The sequence below is a fragment of the Lissotriton helveticus genome, chromosome 5_1 (genome assembly GCF_964261635.1).
Source record: "Lissotriton helveticus chromosome 5_1, aLisHel1.1, whole genome shotgun sequence".
Classification (NCBI taxonomy): Eukaryota; Metazoa; Chordata; class Amphibia; order Caudata; family Salamandridae; genus Lissotriton; species Lissotriton helveticus.
The window spans coordinates 1,331,907,938-1,331,934,009 of record NC_136065.1 but is presented as its reverse complement, the minus strand read 5'-3'; the positions used below and the strand labels follow the sequence as shown (position 1 = coordinate 1,331,934,009).

At 40.3% G+C, this 26,072-nt stretch overlaps 1 protein-coding gene across 6 annotated transcripts in view; it reads left to right on the top strand.

Annotated features, from left to right (window-relative positions):
* The window catches only part of NAV1 (neuron navigator 1), a 678,674-nt gene that overhangs the window by 5,005 nt on the left and 647,597 nt on the right, over nucleotides 1-26,072 (top strand). For all 6 annotated transcript variants that reach the window (XM_078644181.1, XM_078644180.1, XM_078644179.1 and 3 more), the window contains exon 2: nucleotides 2,520-3,456. In XM_078644181.1, coding sequence (XP_078500307.1) covers nucleotides 2,552-3,456 — 905 coding nt within the window. In that variant the 5' untranslated portion in view covers nucleotides 2,520-2,551. The remainder of the gene's footprint in view (nucleotides 1-2,519; nucleotides 3,457-26,072) is intronic.

Genomic DNA, 26,072 nt, shown 5'->3' with positions numbered 1-26,072 from the left:
TGGAGTGATATTTTCCTAGACGGACTTCTTGATGATATAAACTCTCATTGTGCTTGGGAACGGATTTTTGTTTTACTATTGCATGCACACTTAATTTCTGTATGGTTGTAGCGTTCGCTGCTGCTGCCCACCATGTTCCTCATCAGTGTGTGTGAGAGAAGCTTGCATGGCGGCTTACCGTGCTACAGCAGTAACAAGGGGATCTTATGCACCTGCTGTTTGCTACTACTTCCTGTTTTTTTCTAAATAGAAAAGATCTGTTCACTGTGTTCTCAGGCTGACCTACTTTAAATATCAATTTTGTTATTTTGAAATATTTCTCAGGATTGTTTAGCCACCAAGACCTACTTATTTTCAAACTACCCTTTGAAACCTGCTACAAGAACAATGCCACCTGCCACTGAAGTCGTGGCCCCCTTGGCCTCCATTATCTTCCTGTCCAATAAGGGTTAAGATCATGGAGGGAGATTAAAGTAAAGGGGCAGGACAGCGCCTCAAGATGAAAAGCAAGTTAACGTTTTAAAAACCAATGCACCAGAACTAAATTAATACTTTAATCACTGATGAAGCAGGGCTGCCAAAATGGCACCTGATATTTAAGCAAACTACCTAATGCAGTGCTTAATCTGTAAAACAATAAGGGCTGGAGCCCTCATACTTCCTCAGAAGCCTATGGCCGGCACCACGAAGGCTACTAGTCTTGAACCCACCTCATACCCCTTTCATCTACTACCAGACACTCCCTGCCTGTCCCTTTATCTCACCCTTGGAGGGTCTTTTTCATCCCTACTTTCTCTCCTTTGTAACCATTTTTCTGTCTTTCTCTTCCTCCTCCTTTCCCCCATTTGTGTTTTTGTCTTTCTTGCTCTGGGTGAAACTCGGACGAGGAAAAGTAAGTGCTGATCCACAAAAATTAGTACCATTGGTTCCCAACTGCAACGACCGGCTCAAATTAATCACTGTCCAAATGCAGTGGTGGCTGCCTCTGAACAGGGGAGGTCGCGCGGGGGGAAGGATTGGGGTGGCGGGTGAAAAAAATAAAAATAAACGTACCTTCTCTGCCACAGAAGTCACCACCGCATGCCTCTCCCTGCACGCCTCTTCTCCGTCTGCTGGCAGCACCAGAAACACCCAGGCTTCTGGACTCTCCCAGCCAATCACGAGGCAGCATCAAGAGTGGTCTGAGCAAACTGTTTGGCCACTCAGGCAGTGCCTGGGGAGGCTGGGCATGTTCTCCATGGGGCAGTGCAACAGAGCCCAATGGGAAACATGCCAAGTGCACATGACGGCTTGACCGGCCCACGCCGGTCAAGCCATCATGCCCACATATGGAGGGAGTGCAAACCACTCCTGCTCCCTCCTGCCTGACCTGGCTGGAGTAAATACAAATAAAATGATAATAACTATTTGTTATTATTATTTTGCAATGCTAAAAGAGCAGTGAGCGACGCTCCTCTGCCTTGCAGAGGAGCCGCCACTGTCCAAATGCCCCCCTTGAACACAAACAGCCAACAAACCCAGCTCACCGCAAAGAGAAGATGCATCAAAAGCACTCCGGATACTGTATGAGGGCATCCCGGAAGTCTCACTAATGGCTTCATGACTCAGGGTAACCCATGTTTGGACCAGGCGCATCAATAGTTCTGATCAATGCCTGCTGCGTTTGTTTCGAAAGTGCTCAGTCGATGGGTGCACGGGAAAACAGATTCCAGCCATTAGACTCAAATAGCTGCCTTTATGTTCCTAATGCTCTCGTGTGCAGAGTTAGCTTGCTTTGATATATTTATTTATTACTTTAAGTTCTCTTTCAGTTCATAGCAGCCTTATCCGAAAGTAAAGAGTTGCAGACAGGCAACTAAAAGTTGATCTCATTAGAGCACCTGTACGTGAGAAGTTACTTTGGTTATGATTGGGTTGTGGAAATCTGTGAAATGATGAGTCGTAAGACTTCCCCCAAGATGTTTGTGTTGTGTAAGAAAACAACATTCAAGATGGCTGCTCGTAAAGGTGCCGTGAATTTTATCATAAAGTATAACTAGAACCATTGAAAGATTGTCACTGTGCATGCACACATATATGCTTGCATGACCATTTTCAGCTTTTTGTGCAGAATGTTGGGAAAAAGAAGCATTAGTAAAGCCAATCACTCTGTAAGCCGTAAGTGTCAGAGGAGAGACCTATTATCTTTGACAATGCATGTTGCTCAAGCAATTTGGAGACATTGGTGACTCGTTAGCAATGAATCTTTTTCGGTAATCAAACCTCATTTGCTCATAATATAAATAATCCTATTTTATTTTGTTTCCCCTTTTGTGTTTCTAGTATGTGATGAAGTTCTTGTTAGTAAGAAAACCAAATTAAATTAGATGCTTAAAGAAATAGGTTTCTTTGAAATCGAAGGACCTACATAGAAGGACCCATTGCTCTTTAAATGTCTTTAATTTTCAACACTCCAGATAACCTAACTTCTGATAAAGTTGCTTCAGCCTAACATATTGACTTTGTTTCTCCCCTTCCAGGAGCGTGATTCCACAGAGCTTCTTCGCTGAGGATGAATGGGTCTGCCAATGTGAGTGCCGCAGGAAGGAGCCACTATGCCTCAGCCATCCCAGTTCCACGATCATTTTCTCCTGGCAAACTGCCTGCTACTATGGCTTCTCCAAAACTATCAACGAGGCAGGCCAGCACCGGTCCTGCCACCTCCTCGCTGGTTTATGGGACCCAGAGGAGTTCCTCGCCAAGACCAGTCAGGTCAGTGACCAACTGCGTTGGGTCACCAACACCCAAAAACACAAAGCAAAAATATCCCCCCAGGAATTCTGTGGTCGCTAATGAAAAAAAGACTCCTGTACTGGAAAATGCAGATATTACTGAGGGTAAACGAGCTGTTGGCTTGGAAGGGAGCCTGACCCCATCTGGCGGATCACCATGGAGCAGCCCAAGGCTAGGACAAAAGACCCCTCCCAGAATGAAGGAGTTATACAAGAAGACCATGGCTTATGGAACCGAGAAAGACAATGAGAAGGACACTGGTCCGAAGACCGGAGAGGCGCCTGGCTCCAATGGCAATAAGGTGACTGTGGGAAAATCAAGCATGGTTTCCAATCTCATATGTGAGAATTCTCACCCCCAGAGCAAGGCACCTCCTCGCTTCAGTCTATACACCGAAAGTGTGTTACTGGGCTCTGTTGAAGCACTAAAGATGAAGAGGCCCCAAAGCTGCCCAGTGAAAGGTCAATGTGCGCCCGAGGTCAATTCCAGGATTCAGGAAGGCTCTAGGGTACCTCTCTCCGAGGTAAAGCCTCCAGCCACTTTACTTCACTCAGGGACCTCTCAGCCAAATGGACTTCATCCACAAGTCAAAGGAGTGACCTTGAACTCAGGGACTATTAACCTTTCAGCAATGATGCCTCAAACTCCACCAATCACAGCCACTGTGGCACCTTTCCAGTACAGGTAAGTGATCAAGCTGTGACAAATGTCTTTGCTAGTATTCTTTTAGGAATAGAGGGAACATTTGTAGTAAATTATATGATAAATATATCAATATGCATCACTCAATGTTTACTGTAACATAACTCATTGACATCCAGGCAGTACCTCGTCCTTATTACAATTGCACACCCAAAACATCCCTTTAGAAAATGTCAGACAGTAGTCAGGGAGAAAATATCTATAGAACAGTGTACACTGCAAGCAAAAGCTTCTTTAGGCACTGGTTCATTTAGGGTAGCATTATTTTTGTTTAAATAATACTGGAATTAGATATTGTTAAACATAAGGGTCCTGCAGCAAGGCAATTTCCATCTCTCTGCCTTCAAGGTACATGACCACTGCACAGATGACTGTAAATGCTGCTCAAATACAACTGTTCCTCCATTTTGTGTCCTCTCTGTTCAGCCTGCTTCTCCAGTTCTTGTCCTCTTTGTCGAGCCTGTGTTCAGCGGTGTCACTGTTGATAAGGATGTGCTGTTTCGCTGTACCCTTTTTAATTCAAGCTAGGCCATAAATATATTCCTGCACACTACAAGGGCACTGAAACAGGCAGTCAGTGTGACTGATTTGCTTTCGCTGATCTCTAATACAATTCTTTTGAAGAGTTCACCATAATTTCCATAGATGGACGCGTTCCACTCGAAATTTCTAATCATTTTCTAATTCTAGCCATCAGCAGTTTGCATGGTAATAGTTGAAGTATTATACATGTACTAACTAAAGCAAGATGGGTGAAGCTTTACACATTTACAGGAAGGGTCTCTCGATGTTATAGGTCTCAGAAAGAGTGCCTGGAACTACCAATGGGGTTGTAACAGAGTTACACTTAACTGCCACATTTCAAGCTACATGGTGGGCAGAAACAATATGAGCTTGCCATGTTTTTTTTTCTGTTTAAGAAATTTTTATTAGGTTTTAATGAACACAGTACAAAGCCTTATAGTGGTACAGGTAAACCAGAATAAGATCAAACATAAGGCATATGTGGACTGAAAAATACAAAAATTAAAAAAAGAAGTTAAACAAAGAAAGAGTAGAAGAAAAGGAAAGTAAAGAATGAGAGAAGAAGAAAGAGAAGAAAAGAAGAAGAGGGAAAGAGGCAAATAGAAGAAAAAGAGGGATTCATGACAGGAAGAAGGGGAATAACCGCAAGGAAAGAAAAGAGAACGAAGTAATCAAGTAGGAGATTTGGACGAGAGATAGGTAGTAAAGGGGAGCCAAAGAAGATCAGATTTAATTTTTAGAGATACAGAGGAGGAGGAAGCGACAGCAATCCTATGCTCGTCACAAATGAAATTCCACTATGAAATTACAGATAATTTGGAGTTATCTTTCCAACAAGATAGAATCACTTTAAAAGCGACAGCAATAAAAAGATCAAGCAATCTAGCATTAGATGGTACAATATCGATATCAGTTGAAACAGAACCTAGAAACACGTTCAATAATGATAAAGAGGAGGAACAATGAAACATTTGCATGCAATATTACAAACAGAATTCCAAAAGGATAAAACAGAAGAACACTCATAGAAAAGATGTTTAAGTGTGCCTGTTTCTAAAGAACATGACCAACATAATGAAGAAGCTGATGGTGAAAACCTAGAAATACTAACAGACGTAATAACAGCTCTATGATAAATTAAAAATAGTGATTGAGTAATGCGTGCAGCAATAGAAACTTTAAACAATTTGGACAATAAACGATCCCAAACATCAACAGATAAAGAAACAGATAAATCAGTTTCCCAGGCATTCTCAATAGGTGATTTAGATCTATCAATAACATTTGATAACAACATTTTATACACAAGGACAGCTTTAGGTTGATGCAGTAAAGGATATAGGGGAGTAGAGGGAGAGAAGGACGGTAAGGTATCTGGTGCAGAAAGAGTGGACAAGTGAGCTTGTATGGCGGCAGTAATATTGGTGTATTCTGGAAGAAAAGTTATGGGTTAGTGATATAAAGTTTGCAATTCATGAAAAGTAATAATAGAATTATTGGAAAAAAATTGATGGACAAATAAAATATTCTTCTCTTTCCAATATTTATAATAGAAGGACTTGCCCTTATATTTGAGGAATTTATTATACCACACAATAGACGACAAAAAACATTGAAGAGGGGATAGATCCTTAGAGAATGTGTTGTGAAGTAGTGTTTGGGAATACTTAAGAACCGGGTGCTTGGACAAAAAAGAACAATTTGACATAAAAACAATCTGTTGAAATGAGAAATCTTTCAACAGTGATCGTTCAAAAGCAACCCACCTGGGTAGCGGAGCATCCACAAAGTCATAGGCTAAAGAAAAGGATTGTTTAATCAGGAAAGCAGAATGGTAACTTTTAAATTTGGGGAAACAGACACCACCTTCATTCTTAGGACGGATGAGTTTGTGTAAGGCAATGCGAGGGTGTTTGTTATTCCACAGGAATTTAGAACAAATAGAGTTTATGCGAGTGAAGTAGGAATTAGGTATTTGTATAGGAAGCATAGAGACAGCATAAAGTACATGGGGTGTGATCATCAATTTAATAGTATCAAGTCTACCTCACCAGGACAAAAATAAAGGAGACCAGAGATGAAGGAGGGATTGGAGTTTCTGTGTGAGGGAGGAAAAGGTAAGTTTGAGTGTGTCAGTAAGTGAAGAAGAAAACCAAATTCCAAGGTATTTGATTTTGGAAGGGTACCATGTGAAATCCGTAGAATTGAACATGTATTGATAACAGACAGAATTTAACGGTAAAACTTCTGTTTTAGATAGATTAAGTTTGTAGCCTGAAATGGAAGAATATAAGCGGACTTCATCCAAAAAGGGAGGGAGAGAGGTGACAGGATTAGCCATATAAACCAAAAAGTCATCGGCATATGCAGATATTTTTGTTTCAATAGAGGTAAGTTTAAAACCATTAATGTGAGGGTTGGTTCGGATTAGTTCCAAAAAAGGTTCAAGACAAAGGATAAACAATAATGGGGAAAGAAGACAGCCTTATCTTGTACCCCTAAATAGGTGGAAACATCTAGAAAATTGGTTATTAATAAAAAACACTGGCTCTGGGGGAGGAGTATAGGAGTTTAACCATGGAAATAAAAGTGGGACCAAGACCGAACCAATGTAATGTACGAAACATAAATTGCCAATTAATACGGTCGAAGGCTTTCTCAGCGTCCAAAGATAAGGCTGCTAGTGGGTCCTTGAAATTTTTACTGTGAGAGATAATATTAGAAAACATACGAGCATTATCTGCGGCCAGTCTGCCCTTTACAAATCCAACCTGGTCAGTATTAATCAAAAGTGGAATAAGGGAATCTAGACGGGAAGCTAGAATTTTAGCAAAAATGTTACAATCATAATTAATCAGGGATATAGGACGATAGTTCTACATTGGGAGGGATCTTTGTCAGGTTTGGGAATTATGATAATTAGAGCATCCATGAAGGACCCAGAAGCCTTAGCATCAGGAATGAAGGAATTAAAAAGTTGCAGTAATTTCGGTACACAAATTGAATGAAATGTAGAATAAATGTAGAATAAAACTCAACAGGCAGTCCTTCAGGCCCTGGAGCCTTTGATTTTTTGAGAGAATTAATAGCCCGAAGAACTTCCTGAGGGGTAATATCTTTTTCTAAATGGTGAAATTCATCAGGAAGTGACGAAGGTGAGGGTAAGCCATCAAAAAAAGAAGTTAAATTATGTGCGGAAGGACGAGTATCATCGGTATAAAGGGCTTGATAGTAATTATGAAAAACTTCTGCAATATCTTCATCGGACGTAACCAGTTTATTGATAGAGTCATTAAAAATAGGACCTACATTTTTACGTCCAGATTTTATTTTTAGATAATTTGCTAACATTTTACCAGCCTTGTTTTGACCTCCATGGAATTTAGATTTAATTTTTAGTAAAGTATTACAAGCTTCAATTGTAGCGATTTTGTTCAACTCAGTTTTTGCTTTTATTAGGTTCTGAAGGGCATCAGGCGATTTGGTGGAGAAATACAAGTGTTCAAGACATTTGATATTCTTAAGTTGGTCTTCATATTTAGTTCTATTAAGTTTCTTCTTTTTAGAGACATAGGATATAATGAAGGTACGTAGGGCCGCCTTAAAAGCATCCCAAGTATTAGGGATAGAGGTGTCCAGTGGGTTATTAAGCGTGAAAAACTCGTTAATAAATACAGTAACTTCTTTTACAAAAACAGTATCAGACAAAAGAAAAGTATTGAATTTCCAGCGACTAAATTTGGAAGAGGTAAGGGTAAGATCAAGGACTGCATGAACAGGGGCATGGTCAGAAATAAAAATGGAACCAATTTCAGATGTTTGAATGGAGGGGAGTAAAGATTTACTGACTAAAATGTAGTCAATCCTGGAGCGGGTCCGGTAAACATTTGAAAAAAAGGTATATTCAAGGGAGTCAGGGTTACATGTTTTCCATACATTATAGAGTGGACGAGAGGCAATGGCAGATTGGAAACATTTATGGGATCTATCAGGATGGAATTGGCTCAAGGTGAGTCTGTCGGAAAAGGGATCCAGCCACTGGCTAAAATCACCAGCAAGGACAATGTTTGGACAATCTATCGTGGAGATAAGAATTTTAATATCATTCCAAAATTTGGGGTCAGGGCGAACAGGACCATAAATGTTAAATAAAACCAATGTCTTATTCTGGATCACATCCTTAGCCATTACCCAACGACCCTCATCATCATGTTGAGAAGAGATAATTTGAACAGACAACACTTTATGGAACAAGATAGCAACACCACCTTTTTTGTTGACAACAGGAGAAAACACAATTTGACCCACCCATTGTCTTTTTAGCTTAGCTGATTCCACATCAGTACAGTGGGTCTCTTGGAGAAAAACAACTTGCGAATTAAGTTTGGATAAATGAGACAATACCTTTTGACGCTTGACAGGATGTCCAAGACCTCGAACGTTCCACGTGACAAACTTACACATGACGGAAGGCAAGGAAGAGGGGATACACTTGGAGTGGACACACTGCAGGAGAACAGCTACAAAAAAAACCACAGAAAACAAGAACATGACATATGAAGAAAATATTTAACATAATTAGAATAACTAGATGAAATGCACCCAAATACCTAGTACACCACAACATGGAATATAGAGGCCAGAGAAAAAAGAGAGAGTGTAGAAGGAGAGGACAGTAGAATAGTACATAAGCCAAGAAAGGAATACAGAAAGGGAAAAAGCGAGTTAGGAAAAGGAGAGAAGAGAGATAGATAAAAAGAGAAAGATGAATAAACAGATCAAGGCAAAAATGCCTGGTCTGAAAACGAAGAAGAAAACAAGACATCTGGAGCGAAGAGACACCAAAAGGGACACGGACTCCAGCGAGCAGTAGAAGAGCAGAAAGGGAAGAGAAAAAATTCAAAAGAAGGATGAAAACACAGAACCTCAAGAAAAGAAAGACGCAGAAAGGAAAAACTTAGCGGAGCCCTAGTAAAACAGAGCGGCAACACAAGCACAATCAAGAGGGTAGAAAATATCAAATATTAGTGTCCATGTTGGAGGAGGAGACACTTTGGAGATATGCATGGAGCTTTTGAGGATCATCAAAAGAGCGGGTACGGCCATCATGTGTGATCTTGCAAAAACATGGATGTAGGATACCATATTGGATGTTCAACTGCCTCATTTGAGGGCGAAGATTCAAAAACTCCTTGCGCCGAGCATTTGTTGCATTTGAAAGGTCTTGAGAAATAAAAATGTTATGTCCCGACCATAGGAGACGTCGTTTGAGTCTGGCAGCCTTGAGAACATTCATTAGTTCAGTAAACTCAAGAAATAGAATGATAATACCACGAGGTTTAGGCACATTGGAGATAAGACGACCTAAACGATGAACCCTCTGGATGTTAACGTTAAGAGGATGAGATGCAGGTTGGAGATCTAAAAGTTCATGCAGGAATTTCCGTATAAAGGACACCATATCTGACCCCTACAAATTCTCCGGAACACCATAAATACGTAGGTTATTCCTTTGATTGCGATTTTCAAGGTCCTCGGTATGAAGCTTCAGCTTCTGAATCTCTTTTTCCAATAAAGGTATTCTAGAGGAGACATCCTGGATATCACTGACACGTTGTTCTAAATTGAGAACCTTGCCTTCCATAATGACCCACCTTTCTTCAATTTGCTTGAGTTTCTCGTTAGTAGCAGACATGAATGTCCCCTCACCTCCTCTAAGATGGAGTCTAAAACCGGATTTGGAGAGGTAGGAATAGGGGAGGGCGGATCATTTTTAAGACGCTTAGGCTTTGTTCCAGTGTGCGAGGACTTAACATTGGGTGCATCGTGAGCCATTGTGACAACGTGAGGGCACACCAAAATCGAGGGAAGAACATGGGTTCAGAAGAGGTGCAAAACACTCATAAAAAACCACGGAGGCAACGAAATCAGGCAAGGCACAAAAAGGTGAGAAATATGTCCAAAAAATTACCTACAAAGAGGCTCTCTGAAGAATTGACAGTGGAAACCACAGGAAGATAGGTCCAAAATAGACTAAGAGCATTATCCACTCCCTCATTAGGCAATGTGGGCACAATAGAGAAAACTAATCTCTGCAGTAAATTTGGACAGGAAAAGCCTGATAGAGTAAAAGCAATCACAAAAAGGCAAACAGCGTTCCAATAATAAATTGGCTGCGTCAATGAGGAGAGAGCAGAACATGGTAGTAAAAGCACTCGGTGAGAGGGAAGCCTCAGTGCCCATAACTAAAATGGCGGCCGGTGATTGATGGGAATATTAAAATAGAGGCAACTGAGAGGAAACATGCCGGATCAGAGGTGCTGAAACATCGCAAATTATGCCATACCTTGGTAGTTGATGGAAGGGGGGTGGCAACGCGAAAGAAATGCCTGCATACCAGCAACAAGAGGTGCTTTAAGGTGAGGAAAAGGACATGGGCTCAGCGGCACAAAATGGCGGCCGCCCACGTCCCGTAGTAGCAGATAAGCACCGGAGCTCAAGTAATCCGTGAAAACGGCATAAAACATCCAAATGCAGCCGTCAGCGGTCGCGGACCATGTTCCACTTGCAGGGAATCCGAAAAGTAGGTCCTCAAATCGCCAGGAGTCCCGTAGCTCTACGGAGCTCACGGGAGAGCCGCCATTCCCCTTCGGCGCATAAGCCACGCCCGAGCTTGCCATGTTTATCCCAGAGATGTTGGCTGCTGAACCAGGGGTGATTCTACAGTAAAAACTGTTCAGGAGAATGCAGTGGCAGCTCCTCTGTTACGGCCGAGGAGCGTTGCTCCACTGCTTTTCAGCAGTGTAAATAAAGGAAAATTAAAATGATAATAACTCAATGGTAATATAATTTTATTTGTTCCTGCTGCTGCAGCTTAGCAGGCAGGACGGGGCTGCTCTGCTGACAGAGGAATAGAAGGAGTGGTGAGTACACTCTGTAAGTTCGCATGAATGTTTGGCCGGCTGTCTCGGGCCAGCTAAAGAGTCATGCGCACTTTACAAGCTCTCCACCCAGGCTGCATTACAGCCTGGGTGGAAAATATGTCCAGGCTTCAGTCCCTGTCAGAGCGCCGAACCACGACAATCAGACCAATCACAACACTGCCTTTTAGCGTTGTGAGCCTTTTAGCATTGTGATTGGTTTAGGGGAGTATGGGTGCTTCCTGTTCTGGCTGGAGCAGAGGGACAATGAGGAGAGACTCGGCAAGGAGGTAAGTGTAATTTTCTTTCTTTACTCTAGTTCTGTTCAGACAGGATTCAGGGGGAATTCAGGAAACCTAGAGTGCACGAAGACTGGAAATGATGGCAGACAGGTCAATGGAAACTTATAAGAACAGGAACACTACACTACTAACTGTGTGATAACTCATTTAGTAATTTCCTGGGGTTAAAGTCACACCTAGGTTAATGATGGCAGAGCCCTAATAAAGTGAGTCAAGGATCATGGTCTTTGCCTGACGCTAGTTGTATACTCCCTCTGTATCTGTCTTTCACATTTATTATTTTCTCTCTTTTCGGTTTTCTCAGTTTTCCCTCTAGTTCTCTTTTAGATTTCCTCCATTATTTGGTGTATCTTCCCTCCTTGTGTATTCTGTCTGTTATGGTTGCAGCACAAACTGTGGCTCACAACTTTAATTCCAGGTCAGCCCAAGGCTCATCGCATGGCAGCGAGAGGAGGTAGAAGGATGCTCTATCTTTAGCGGTGAATCTACCTACCACCTCTGCAGCACTAATCTACGTATTATTGCAGATAGAAACCCAATAGAAGACCCACTGGGCTGATTGGTGAAATTACAACTGGTGGATATGTATTCTGAAAACAACGGAGACTAGTGAAGTAGCAGTGTCACCCGAAGAACCTATGCAAATTAGAAAGACAAACAATACACTTTCCCTCAAAGTGAAATAACAGCAGAAAACACAGAGATCTCTACTTTTACTGTGGGAAAACAGCACATTTTGTTTGTGCATGGCTCATCCTGGAAAGATGGACCCAGGTAAAAAATAAGTCCTGATCCCCAAAAATGAGTGCTGATGCCACCACCTGCACAGACTAAGCTCTGCCTTTTCCTTGTGTTTGCTGCTTTCAGTGGATCTCAAAAGGAAATCACACTAGAAGCATATTGATTCTACATTTCTCTGAGTAATATTTCAAAGCACAGACCTCTGGTACATGAACCTGAGACCACCTTGTACTACCAGAATGACAGGTCGATACTTTATGCGACATTCTTCTTCCACCCTATATTTACTGATAACCAATCAAATTTATCGGGTTAGACCTGAGCTCACTACAAATAGATGTGTTCTGCAGCATGACGTACCATCAACATGCCCAAATGAAGCCAAACTTAATTTTGGGTTACTCCTTCTAGCTGAAGGAAGCCCATCTAGTCGCCCTTTCAATGATGCTGCTTCTTATATTGTACCTCTACACCGCTGTTTTGCCTTCCTCTAATTAAGGTCTATATATATTATTTGAAGGGCTAAGACATGCTTAGACAATTTTAAATAGGTCTGCTATCAAAATTATATGTTGTGCTCGATGTTATTTTCTCCCATTTCTTGCACATGTTCTGGGGAAAAAACACACAGAGAAAAGTAAGGTAGGGTCAGAGGCCAGAGTTTAAAGACTAACTGGAATATGTAGCCCCAAACTGACATGTAAATACAAAATATATACCAGCGTCTATGTGATAAGAGAACATAAGAAGATACCTAACAAGACTCAAAAATGTAATGTGACAAAGTGACATGAAAATGTATGTGTGTGGATTCCCATCATTCACCATACCTGGTGATTAGCTTCATCATTTGGGTATCCTTTTGTATAGAATGACAATCCAGCTCTATATATATCAGAGCTTTCGAGTGTCAAAGGTATAATTACCAAGATGAGCAAGTTTGTATGTGTGGGAACAAATTTTCAGTGCAGTGCAATTTGTGGAGTGCAAACAAATTATGTATAAAATTGATGCGTGAACAGACTGAAAACTTTATTAGTGTCAGTCACGATCAAGGATTAAAAACACAACTCTAGGACCAGTTTTAACAAATAGCTGTCCTCAACAGGAGTGGTCAACATGTTTCAGCATTTTAAGGCCAAGGGTTAAGCCATGTGCTTTCATCAGGACCTCTAAAAATAATAAAGCTACTGCTCTTAACAACTCATTCATAAAGGATATACTGTGAGTATAGCATCTCACAATCCGGAATTCCTCGTAGTGTCAACAGATTTCTCAAAAATAAAAAGGCACAAAACAGAAATGATACTTGAAAAAGAATATCTTGAGAGTTCTCTAATTGTATGTGGCTATGAAGTGTTATACCATCACATATATCCCCACTCAATGGTGCAACATTCCTTCTTACCTTGATAGTACAAAGGACAAAACCTCGCCCCACCTGGCAACAGCTCAGGATGTAGGAGGCACCGCTCTAAAAAGAAGAATACACCAAACTAAAAATCTTGTGGTGTCTCATTCTTTAACATTAACAACAGAGATAACTGCCTCTAGTACGCGATACAACAAAACCAACACGACATCGATACACACATTCTCATCTTATCATCATTAAAAACAAAGGAGGCCCATTAGGGCTTGCAGAGATGCCTAGATATAGTATATGCACCTCAACATGTGGAAAAAATATAAAAAGGAGCTATTAATACTGGGAAACCATCATAACTCGACCAGGTGTAAAGAGCTTAATTGTCTTAAACTCGTGATCGAGTCTCAGTTTAAAAAAAAAAAAAAAAACTGCATTTGACCCCTATGTACAAACAGCATATACAATGAAAGAGCGCCCTCTTACCTTTCCGTCGGTACTGCTGACGGTCTTCAGAGCCGTCGGGGAGGTACCGAACGGAGGATCGAAGGTAGTTAAATAACCTCGAATGACAGTCTTCCGGGTTCCCAGGCGAAGACTCGGAAGGCTATGGATATCGCGAGACTACGCCGCGGACTACAAAGATAGCCTGGGATATGTAGTTAACAAAGTCTTCGCGGGAGTACGAAGGTAATTGAATATCATCGAGTGGCAGTCTTCCGGGTTCTCAGACGAAGACCCGGAAGGCAATTGGTATCGCGAGGCTACGCCGCGAACTACAAAGTAAACTGGGATATGTAGTTTACAACAGTCCCCGCGAGTATCGAAATAGCGGGATTAAAATCATTTACAGATTTACAAGCTGTTATATCGTCAACTACTAAAGTGATGAAGTTATTGAAAGGATAACTCACTGCTTACCCGAGACACATGATTGCGCGGCACCAAGTGCACGCAGATCTCACTTATGTTCTCATAATGAAGGCACACTGAGCAGGCACGGAGTAATAAACTCACTAAGATTAATTTCCTAAGATTAATTTCCTTATTAGGAAAACGGCCACAGTCTTAGAATGGTGTAAATACTGAGAAAATAAAAACTAAAGTGAGGACTAAATCTAAATGTCATCACTTGATATACCCCCCTGGTTTTCATGTTCATGGATCAAAGGGATTATCAGCTGTGTAGCATACCCAAAAATTCTGGAAAGCAATGCTAGACAGACCGGAATGTAACTGAACAAGGTATACAAAAGCCATGATAGGCGTATGGGTTTACAGAGAGGACCAAGGAATAGAGTCATTGAGTCCTTGTGTATCGCTTTTAAGTCTGAAAACCCAACGCTGTTCTCTAAGGAGTAGAAATTTAGAGATATCTGTAACATGCTGCTGGATGTAAGGTTGTTATAAAACAGTCCACGACATGTCCTCAGGTTTGTGGTTCGACTCTAAGAAATGGGCCGTTAGTCTCGTAGCTTGTTTTTTACACCTTACGGTGCTCATATGTTCCATAATCCGTAACTTAACTTTGCGTGCCGTCATGCCCACATAGTTAAGTTTACAGGGGCAAGTGATCAAGTAGACCACTCTCTCACTATTGCAATTAGTCATTTTCTTCTGTACCCATGGGCGATCTGTGCCTATGTCTACTGTTTTCGATTTCTTCGTCAAAGGACAAGCCTTACAGGTACCACAAGGGAAATGTCCCTGTACGTTAGGTGTACCCCAGATGGTATCTTGTGTCGCTGTTTCAATGGCACGTGGTCTGGTGTGCACCAATTTGTTATGTAAATTACTGTTTCTTTTAAAAACAAGGAGAGGGGCAGGTAGACAGTCATTTTCAATATTGAAAATTTTCCAATTCTTCAGAATAGATTTCTTAACATCATTAGACACAGTACTATATGTGTTAACAAATGTTAACCTTGGAGTCAGGGTCTGCTTGGTATTGCTTTCAAGTAGACTTTCACGATTGTTGTTGCGAGCCAGTTTGACCGCTTGCCTGACAACTTGTTTCGGGTAATCTCTCTCGATCAGATTGGATGAAAGGGTTTTAGCATGCTTTAAGAAACTCTCTTTGGCTGAGCAGTTCCTTCTAATGCGAAGAAACTGGCCATATGGCAAGTTGTCTCTGAGAGCTACCGGATGGTGACTCCTGTAGCTCAACAGGGAGTTCCTTGCCATAGGTTTAGTGTAGAGTTCAGTTTCAAGGCCGTTAGGTGAGGCAGTGATCAGAAGGTCCAGGAAAGGCAGCTTATGTTTGTCCATTGAATCCACACACATAAATATTTATGTCACTTTGTCACATTACATTTTTGAGTCTTGTTAGGTGTCTTCTTATGTTCTCTTATCACATAGACGCTGGTATATATTTTGTATTTACATGTTCTGGGGAAGCCATTCCACAATGGTGAAACACTCACCAGTCTTTTAATAATATGTATGTAGAGAGTATTATAAAGATGTAGAGGCCCAATAAAGGTGGGTAGTACTGATTGTATGTTAATGCCTATGTATTCAAAAGTGCCTTTAATGCTACAGCCCCATTGACAATCGAATACGCCTGTAGAAATAGAGCACTGTGACTGCATGATCTGGTTTATGATAACCTAGGTTTTGCAGCAGGAATCTGTTCACAAGCTGTGCATTATTCCGCCATCTAGTGGTTGGGTCCAGAATTGTCCATTTGTTTTGTTGCGTGGTCATTGTCAACCATTTGCCATTTGGCTTGTGCCCCTCTTTGTGTGACATCAGAAGTGCGCCCTGAAAAACTCTTAAACTTAGTCACCATCTTCAGATTCTTTTGTCGGCTGCTGGGTCTGGAAGCAAAAGAGAGAGCCCCATCGAGGGGAAAGAAGCTGCACTATTAAGGTTTAAAGTCACTGAAGATAAACTAAAAAAACTTTGAAGACAACTTGAACTGCAACAATGTCATTAGATAGTAAGGAGTACACTGAAAAACGCTTGAAACTCAGAAGAGATGAGAAATCTGATGCACAATCAGACCAAGTGAGTCAGAGAATGAGAAAGGGGTCTGAAGCACACCCGGTTTGGATTTTGTCCAAAGTGCCATCATAAGTACACACAAAAAGACAACTACAAGATGTGTAGCCACTGCCTTCTGAAAGACCACAGTTCAGGGGATTAGCAGCCTAAGCAGAATTTTTGCCCGAGTTAATCAGAGCAAGACAGAAGCAGAGGTTCCTCACAGGGAAAAGAAGGGTCCTTAGGGGAGCTGGGTCTGTTGTGTGACAAAGAGGGCCCAGTTGAAGGACCGGAAGACACCCAGGGAGTAGAGCCAGTGCTCAAAGATTTAAACAAGATCCAGCTAGAGAAAAAGGATAAAGAGTCACCAAGCAAGACAACACCACAAGAACACCCAGCAGCTGTGTGGTTCAGACTCGAAGCATGCATAGCCAACATTGCAAAGCTTGCTGATGGAAAGCAAGACAAGGCAGAAAGAGTCCCACGGGTCCAAGCAAAGGATATAGCTGGAGGCAAACCCTCTCACCCAGCCTCGAGCTCCAAAGAGGATCAAAAGCATGGAAGGGAAAAGATAGAATTGGGAAGACCGAACCCGTAGACTGGCAAGACATCGACGTCTAAGACTGCATCAACGCAGACAACTGGCTCGATGATGAAAACCAACCGGCTCCACACTGATGCAGAAAATGGTTTGACACCAACAAATGGTTTGACAATGACACCAAGGAGCGCCTCAGCTTTGACTTCGAGCAAGAGAAGTGAGGAAACGGAGTTTGACATTGAACAAATAACCAGAGAAATCGAGAGGAAAAGGAGATGACTTATTGCAGAACTAGAGACCCTCATTTGTTAGAAGAGCAAGTTTGATGACTCTCTTAGGGGTACAGGATGCCTCACAAACAACAAGCAGGTGAACTGAGAATTCAGGAAACATTTACAAAATGAAAGAAAAGGACCAACAGTTCCAGGATCAGAGATCATCACATACGGGAGAATCTAAAAGGACTGGCAGGACTTTACACTGAGTCACTGAATGATCAGTTAGACTCCTACCCTTCAAGACTCTCGCCACCAGATGACCTAACATAACTGCATACACTGTCATTGAGACGGCGGAAAACATGTAGAGAAACAAACCGTTGCTCCCATTGCTGGCCATTGTGCTAGACCGAGGAAGAGAGGCCTTCAAGAAACCAGTAGCAGCTAAGGCATCTTTCAGAGGGTTGAAAAAATGTATCACTTTTCCACCTTACATTCAGGGGAAAATTGACAGTGGACTGCCACAAAGAGAGTTAACTACCCCACATCAGCTGGTCCACCATCGGACAAGGAAAGCAAGAGGGAGGACATGATAGCTAGAATGTTTGAAAAGTAATCTAACACACAATGGCGCACAGCCAGCTCAAATACCTTACTAAACTGTAATGGCCAGCAACAGTGTGAGGAGATAAAAGAACTCATGCAACACCTGCCAGACAGTTCAAGAAGAGGGCAAATCAGGTGCTGCAGAGTGCAAGACAATTGCTAATACCCGCCTCAAGTCAGCACTTAATGCTGCAGACACAGCCAGTAGGCAAGTATGTATGGCTACCCTTCTACCCAGACATTCCTGGCTTAGAATCTCAGAATTTAAGCAGGAAGTACAAACCACTGTAATAAACACGCTGTCCAAGAGAAACAGCCTTTTGGGAGAGTCAGTCAATGAAGTATTTCAGTGCATCTAAAAGGTTAACAGGACAGCCAGAGCCATGGGAAACTTACAGTACAGGGAACCATTCCAAGGGGACATGACACAGAGAAAGAGCGTTTCCACAAGAGGAGGCATGTAAACACACACCACCCATGCAACCTTCAGTGAGCAAGGTACCTCCACAACAACATCATCATAGAGGTAGCACAGATCAAACTGAAAACAGTCCTTTCGTTATCAATGCAAAGGAAGAGGAAGCACTCTCAGAGGGGAGACCAAAGCAAATACTTGACTTTGCAAGGAGTACCCTCTTACATAAGTCACCAGTAAGAGGAAGGATCAAGGGGTTTCTGAGGTAATAAAGAAGAATCACCTCCAAAAATGGATACTAAATAGTTTAAGGCACAACGTCTATTGCAAAGAGTTAATAAATTGGCCACTCACAAAATCACTGAAGCTTAAGAGAATCGAAAGAGAAGAACAATATCGATTATGACAGGAAATAAAGAACCCGTTAACCAAACAGGGTACAGAATTAGTACCACCGACAGAAAGACTAAAGGGGGCTTACTCCACTTGCTTCTTGTTGCTGAAACCAGGCAAGACTCTATGACCAATATCCAATACTGGATCTAAGAACATTCAACAATTCATTAAAAACAAAAAGATTCAAGATGACAAAGAGGTCATTCCCGTTATAGGGAAGGGGGACTATTTAGCAGCCCTAGACCTCAAGGACGCTTACCATCTTAGAATGTTCTTGAGATTCGTAGTGGACAAGGAGCAGTTCAAGGTTTTAACATTCAGAAAAAAAATCCCTAGCCATGGAGGCAGATCACTTCAGATGAAGGGAAATACACGTGTGCTCATATGTGTATGACTGACTGGTAAAGGCAAGAACATTCAACTAATGCAAAAACAGCATCAACAAGTTCATAAGGACATTGCACAAACTGGGGTTCCCATCAAATATGAAAACTTTCAACAACACAGAAAACTTTCCTGGGTGGCAATCCTGAATTCAGAGACTGCAAGAGCCCTCCCAATGGAGAAGAGTGTCCAGGATGATAGGTCGAAGTCGCCTCTACCAGAAGGGTCAGCGTCTAACATTGAGGACAGTGGGAAAAATGGTTAGCAGGATGGCTTTGTGATTTCCCTTAGTACCACATGCAAGGTTACAGATGAGGCCACTGCAAGAGTGGCTTCAACATGAATGGTCCCAGACATCCTGGAATTTAGAAGAAGTGGTTGTTACTGACAATGTTTAGAAGAAAACGCAATGGTGGAACCTAAAGACCATCGCAAAGGGGAAACCCTTCATATCACAATTTCCTTCTGTGACAATCACAACGGGCATATCCCACACAGGATGTAAAGCTCACATGTATAATCTAAAAATCAGGGAACCATGGATCCCCAAGGAAGCTGTACAACACATAAATGGGTATGAGATGATAACGGTTTCTCTAGCACAGAAGGCATGTTAATCCAAACAGACAACCCAACAACAATGTTTTTTTTTTTTTTAGTTCAGAATGATTTTATTGAATTTAGACAAAGGAGAAAAACACAGAGGTACATACAGAAAACTGATAAAATAATTCATTAAATTACATGGAAGCGAATAAGAACAATCATAAATAAGCAGTCACAAATAATTACAGCACAAAGTATACTCGTCAATCAAAGGATAACTAAAAACCAGGAGGGAAGGAAGGAAGGGGGGGGGGGGAGAATGGAAAGGGGAAATATACATTTCATAGCATAATAACTTAGATAAATAGAGTTACCAATAAGATGCTAAAAAACAGTATGATAATTGATGAATAAAATATATGAACATTGAAAGAACAGGAGTCACAACTGCACATATGAATCTATAGGAGACCAAAAAGATTGAAAATGCGAAGAATTATGATGAACACCTTGTAAAGATAACTGAGCACCTTTTCTTGTAAAGACAATCCAAGACCACCAAGCATGAACTGAAAGAGAAGTAGCATCCTTCCAGCAAAAAGTAATTGATTTTAACGCAGCCGAAACCAAAAAATTAAATAACTTTGCTTCAGCATCATCAAGAGGATTAATCAAAACAACTGACTTACAAATTATCATTTTATAAGAAAGCAAATCAGAAAGAGGCAAAATTTTCAACATGTTAGCAATAAATGCCCCAACCCTATACCGGACAGTAGTAGTCCTTTTAAGAAGACCCCTCACTCACCAACCTGGTTGGTGACATGCTTCATCATCGGGGTCCCACCCCATAGGCCGAATGCCCACAGGGTGTGCTGCGACACCTGGTTACAGTGGAGCGGGTTTCTTGTTTTTTATATGTGCAAAAAGTAATAGTGATAAGTGTATTAAAAAAGGACAAGGCTACTCACATCAAGACTTTATTCTTGAGTGCTTGATCCCTGTTAAAAATAATGTGGCACCAGTGCCTAATTAGGAAGGCTTTGGTGTCTCAAGAAGTGTGAAAAAACTAAAAATAGCGTAGTGTGCTATTTGAATTAGTTAGCAAATAGGTCTACATGTTTCAACCATGTTAAAAATTATTAGGTTTTCGTCAGGACCGTGTATATTGAGCGGGGTGGTACGCACACGCTAAGGCGCGCCCTGCCCTCGCTCAAATATAGACCACAAATTATGGTCTAATGTAAAAATGTGTTTTAATCCTGATTCAGGAAAAAACACTTGAAGCGGTAAATTAGCGCTTCATGGGCATCGAGTAAACCAAGACGGCAAGTGTCCGTCACTTGCGGCTTCTGCTCGTCTTGCGTACAAACCTACTTGGTTCTCACTCGTGGATGCCCCGTGGAGTGTTAGCCGCAAGTGACGGACACTTGCCGTCTTGGTTTACTCGATGCCCATGAAGCGCTAATTTACCGCTTCAAGTGTTTTTTCCTGAATCAGGATTAAAACACATTTTTACATTAGACCATAATTTGTGGTCTATATTTGAGCGAGGGCAGGGCGCGCCTTAGCGTGTGCGTACCACCCCGCTCAATATACACGGTCCTGACGAAAACCTAATAATTTTTAACATGGTTGAAACATGTAGACCTATTTGCTAACTAATTCACATAGCACACTACGCTATTTTTTGTTTTTTCACACTTCTTGAGACACCAAAGCCTTCCTAATTAGGCACTGGTGCCACATTATTTTTAACAGGGATCAAGCACTCAAGAATAAAGTCTTGATGTGAGTAGCCTTGGCCCTTTTTAATACACTTATCACTATTACTTTTTGCACATATAAAAAACAAGAAACCCGCTCCACTGTAACCAGGTGTCGCAGCACACCCTGTGGGCATTCGGCCTATGGGGTGGGACCCCGATGATGAAGCATGTCACGAACCAGGTTGGTGAGTGAGGGGTCTTCTTAAAAGGACTACTACTGTCCGGTTAAGGGTTGGGGCATTTATTGCTAACCTGAGCCTTAAGCTCCAGATACAGAAGACAATTCTTTCTTTGTATCTTTTGCTTCCAGGGGGTACTCCTCCATTGTTGTCTAAATCTATCCCTGGGGACCAGGAGTTCCCACTACACATAGTCTGTGCAATCTCCCTTACTCTCTCTGATTTATACAAAATTTTCAACATCACATTCCATACTTCAGACCAAAATTTCATAATAATAGGACAATCAAATAACATGTGACGTAAAGAACCAGGATGCAAATTACAATACCAACATAGGTTTGATGGTAATAATTTAGCTTTAAATAAACATAATGGAGTCCATAAAGAATTAAACAAAATATAAGCATTGGTTTGATAAAGTGACACTGGTAAGCATCCAGAAATACTATTAGACCAAATTAATGACCATGAATCAGTTGATAGGGACATGGAGAGCTCAGTATTCTAAAAAGTGGAAATTGTATCAACGTTGGAGCCTAGTGAAAAGGTAAGTTTCTTATAAAATACAGAAACTGCTTTAGAAGATAAAGCAACAGTATTGACATAAATTAAAAAAAATCAGCTGAGACTATAGTTGGGATACCAGTTGGGAAGGAATCTAAAATGGAATTACACAGAAATTGATATTTTAACAAATCTGACAATGGTAAATTGAATTTTAATTGGAGTTGAGAAAATGGAATAAATGCATCACCTAAAAAAACATCTTTAAGATAGAAAATGCCCTTAGCAATCCAAGTAGACCAAAAAGAGACATTTATTTTTAATTTTATTAAAGCGCTGTGCTATAAGGACAAATGCACTGTAGAGAGCAGAGGGGAAGCAAAATTAGAGTCTAAATCAATAAAAATTAATCTTGATGATTTGATTATGGACGAGGAATGTATAATCTTAGAGGTAGGAGACATAGTTAACAAGGAAAGCAAAGGAAAAGGTTTTACAAGGGAAGTTTCAATATGAAACCAAATAGGAGGACTAACAACTGGTGAAATATTAAACCATAACGAGCTCTGTTTTAAGATAAATGCCATATGATATAAATAGAAATCAGGTAGGGCAAAACCAACCTGGCATTTAGGAATCTTCAATTTTTTATAAGCAATACGGGGAGGTTTATTATTCCATAGAAATTTAGATAACAGTTTGTCAATATCTTTATAAAATTTGAGTGGAAATTGAGTTGGTATCATAGCAAGAGAGTAAAATATTTTTGGGGCAATAGTCATTTTAATAGACTCCATTCTCCCCAACCAGGAAAGATGAAGGGAAGACCATTTGAAAGTTTTTTGCTTAATATAATCAAGAAGGAATTCACAATTTAATTTCAAGGTAGCATGTAGGGATGATGAAAATAATATACCAAGGTATTTCAACTTACTCTTTTGCCATAAAATATCCGGTGAAGGTAACATATCAGGAGTACATAGCATATTTAAAGGAAAAAATTCAGTTTTACTAACATTTAATTTGTATCCTGATACAGCGGAATATTTAGAAATAATATCGAGCAAAAATGGAACAGACGATGCAGGATTACTAATAAATAATAACACATCATCAGCATATACCAAAGTTTTAACAGTAACATCTTTGACAGTGATACCTTGAATATTTTCACATTTACGAATAAAATTAAGAAATGGTTCAATTCCCAATAAAAATAAAAGAGGGGATAGGGGGCAACCCTGACGTGTTCCTCTAAAAAGGGAAAATTGGTTGGAAATCTGGCCATTAATAAACAATCGAGCAGTGGGAGCATAGTATAAAGCAGAAATCATACGAATAAAGGATGGTCCAAAATTAAAAGATAATAAAGTTTTAAATAAAAACTGCCAGTGGATTTTATCAAAAGCTTTTTCTGCATCTAATGCCATAACACCAGCAGGGACAAGGATAGTGGAGCTTTGTTCAATAATATGTAATAATGTTCTCGTATTGTTAGCAGAATATCTATTTTTCATAAAACCAGATTGGTCAGGATGGATAATAGAATGAAGGACAGGAGCTAACCTAGAGGCAATAATTTTAGCATATAATTTACAATCCTGATTAATCAAAGAAATGGGACGATAATTTGCAACAAGGGTAGGGTATTTATCAGGTTTGGAGAGTACAACAATTAATGCTTCTGAAAAAGAGCCTGAAATGGTACCTGAGGAGGAAAAATGAGAAAACATCTGGTACAAATAAGGTAAAAGATGATTTTGAAATTCTTTATAGAATTCGGCAGGGATGCCATCAGGACCAGGAGATTTATTTTTTGGAAGTGATTTATTGGCAGTCAAGATTTCATCAGTTGTAATAGGTGAATCTAACCCAAGTTTATCAGAGGGAGAAATATGAGGTAAGGCAGAATGATTTAAAAAAGCGTCAATAAGAGATTCATCACAAAAATCTGGTTTATTATATAATGTGGAATAAAAATGTAAAAATTCTTGAACAATGTCATTATGGGAAAGTGCAATTTTACCTTGAGGACCTTGAATGAAGGTAATCTGCGTTTTATCCCTTTTAATGCGTAAATAATTAGCAAGGAGCTTACCAGACCTATTGGAGTTAAAGCGAAATCTAGCATTGGACTTAGAAAGCTGGACCCCAGCCCTCGTACTAAGAATAGCATTAAATTCATATCTAAGTTTTTGTAGTTTAAGTTTATATCGAGGATCATTAGACGTGATAAATAAACGTTCAAAATGAGCTATTTGTTTCTCTAAGGATTTGATATTAGAATTAAATTTCTTATTCTCATGTGCCATAATAGAAATTGTAGAACCTCTGATATAGGCTTTAAATGCATCCCACCGATTAGTAGCAGAGGTAGAGTCTTCCGGATTGAATGTAAAATAATCCTGAATCGCTTGCAACAATTTGGGTTTATGAGTGTCATTAAGTATTCATACGCCATCTAGATTGCTTAGCAAAAGAAGACGAAACATTTAAAACAAAAGAAATCATGGCATGGTCAGATATGTCAATAGTACCAATGCTAGGATTATTTGCAAATTGAATGAGAGAGGGGGAAAGTAAAAAATAATCAATTCTGGAATGGGAATTATGAGGATTGGAGAAAAAAGAAAATTCCTTACCAGTGGGATAGTGTAATCTCCAAATATCAGCTAACTTGGTGGTATGAAGAAAAGTCTTAAAAGCATGAAAAATCTTGGAGGGTCGAAATCTAGAGGTAGACAATCTGTCTAGCAAGGGATCTGCAAAAACATTGAAATCTCCCCCGAAAATCAAGGGAACTTTTCCTAACTTTAGAACTTCAGTCGCAACAGTAGCCAAAAAACAGGGTCATCTGCTGTAGGGCCATACACATTAAACAAAAAGAAAATAGAGTCATGAATTTTGATTTTGACTATAATATATCTGCCTTCAGAATCTGAAATCTTATTTAAAATTTGACATTGTAATCTTTTAGCAAAGAAAATAGCGACCCCATTTTTTTTACCTTTAGCAGGTGAGGAGATAATAGAATCTACCCATTTTTTATTCATATATTGTAAAACTTTATCTTCAACGTGCGTCTCTTGAACAAAACAAATATCAGCTTTACAACTACCTAAATAATCTAGAATTTTCGTATGTTTTATTGGGTGTCTTAAACCTTTAACATTTAGAGAAACAACTTTAATATTATGAATATTAGCCATTAAAATTTAAGAAAAAGGAAAGAAAGAAATCAGAACAAGAGGAAGGAAGAAAAAGACAGGTTAAAAGAGTAACTCTATGCGGAAAATAGGAAAGGGAGAAACATAAAAAAGAGAGTAAGGAACAAACAAGTAACATGAATAAAGACAAGGAAACGCACACCCGTTCCTCAAGCATGGCCAGTTACCGTTGGAGCCCATGAATAAATGTATGCATAAATGTGCCACATGAAGTCAAACGAAAGCAATTCAGGAATTAGGGTCTTGTGTATCCATGGATGGAGGAGCTTGTTGTTCAAGGAATAGTCGAAGATCTTCCGGTGCTGAAAAGATTTGTAGACATTGTCTTTCCATACACGCATTGTAGAAGGATCAAAAAGGCCATACTTGAAACCAAGGCTCCTCAGCTGTGGACGAAGGGAGGAGAATTCTTTACGAATAGCCACAGTTTCTTTAGCAAAATCTTGATGGATAAAGATTGTGGTTCCATTCACCAACAAAGACGGAATTTCTCTCACAGCTTTTCGAATGAGAACCAGATGATGATGACACAGCACCTTAAAAATCATTTGACTTGGCTTAGTATGACGAGGATTCCGGTGTGATGGGTTTCTATGGCCTTTTTCAATCTCAAATTTTTCTGAGAATTTAATATTCAAAAGACCAGGCAGAAGAGATTCAAGATAGAGCCGACAATGTGTCCCCTCAACATCTTCAGGCAAAATTAAAAATGCGAAGATTATATTGCCTATTGCGATTTTCCATGTCCAGCAGTTGAGAATGCATTGGAACAATCCTGGCCATTAAAGGTGTAAAAGCGTCCAACTTGTTTTTGTTATCTTGAATTCTAATGACATTATCAGAAACCTTCATTGAAATGGAAGCCATATCTTTTCGAACATTTTTGACTTCTGAGGCAATAGTGTTCGGTATTCAGACGTAAAAGCTTTAATTTCCTCCAAAAATTAATGCAAGAGAAGGTTCTGAGAATT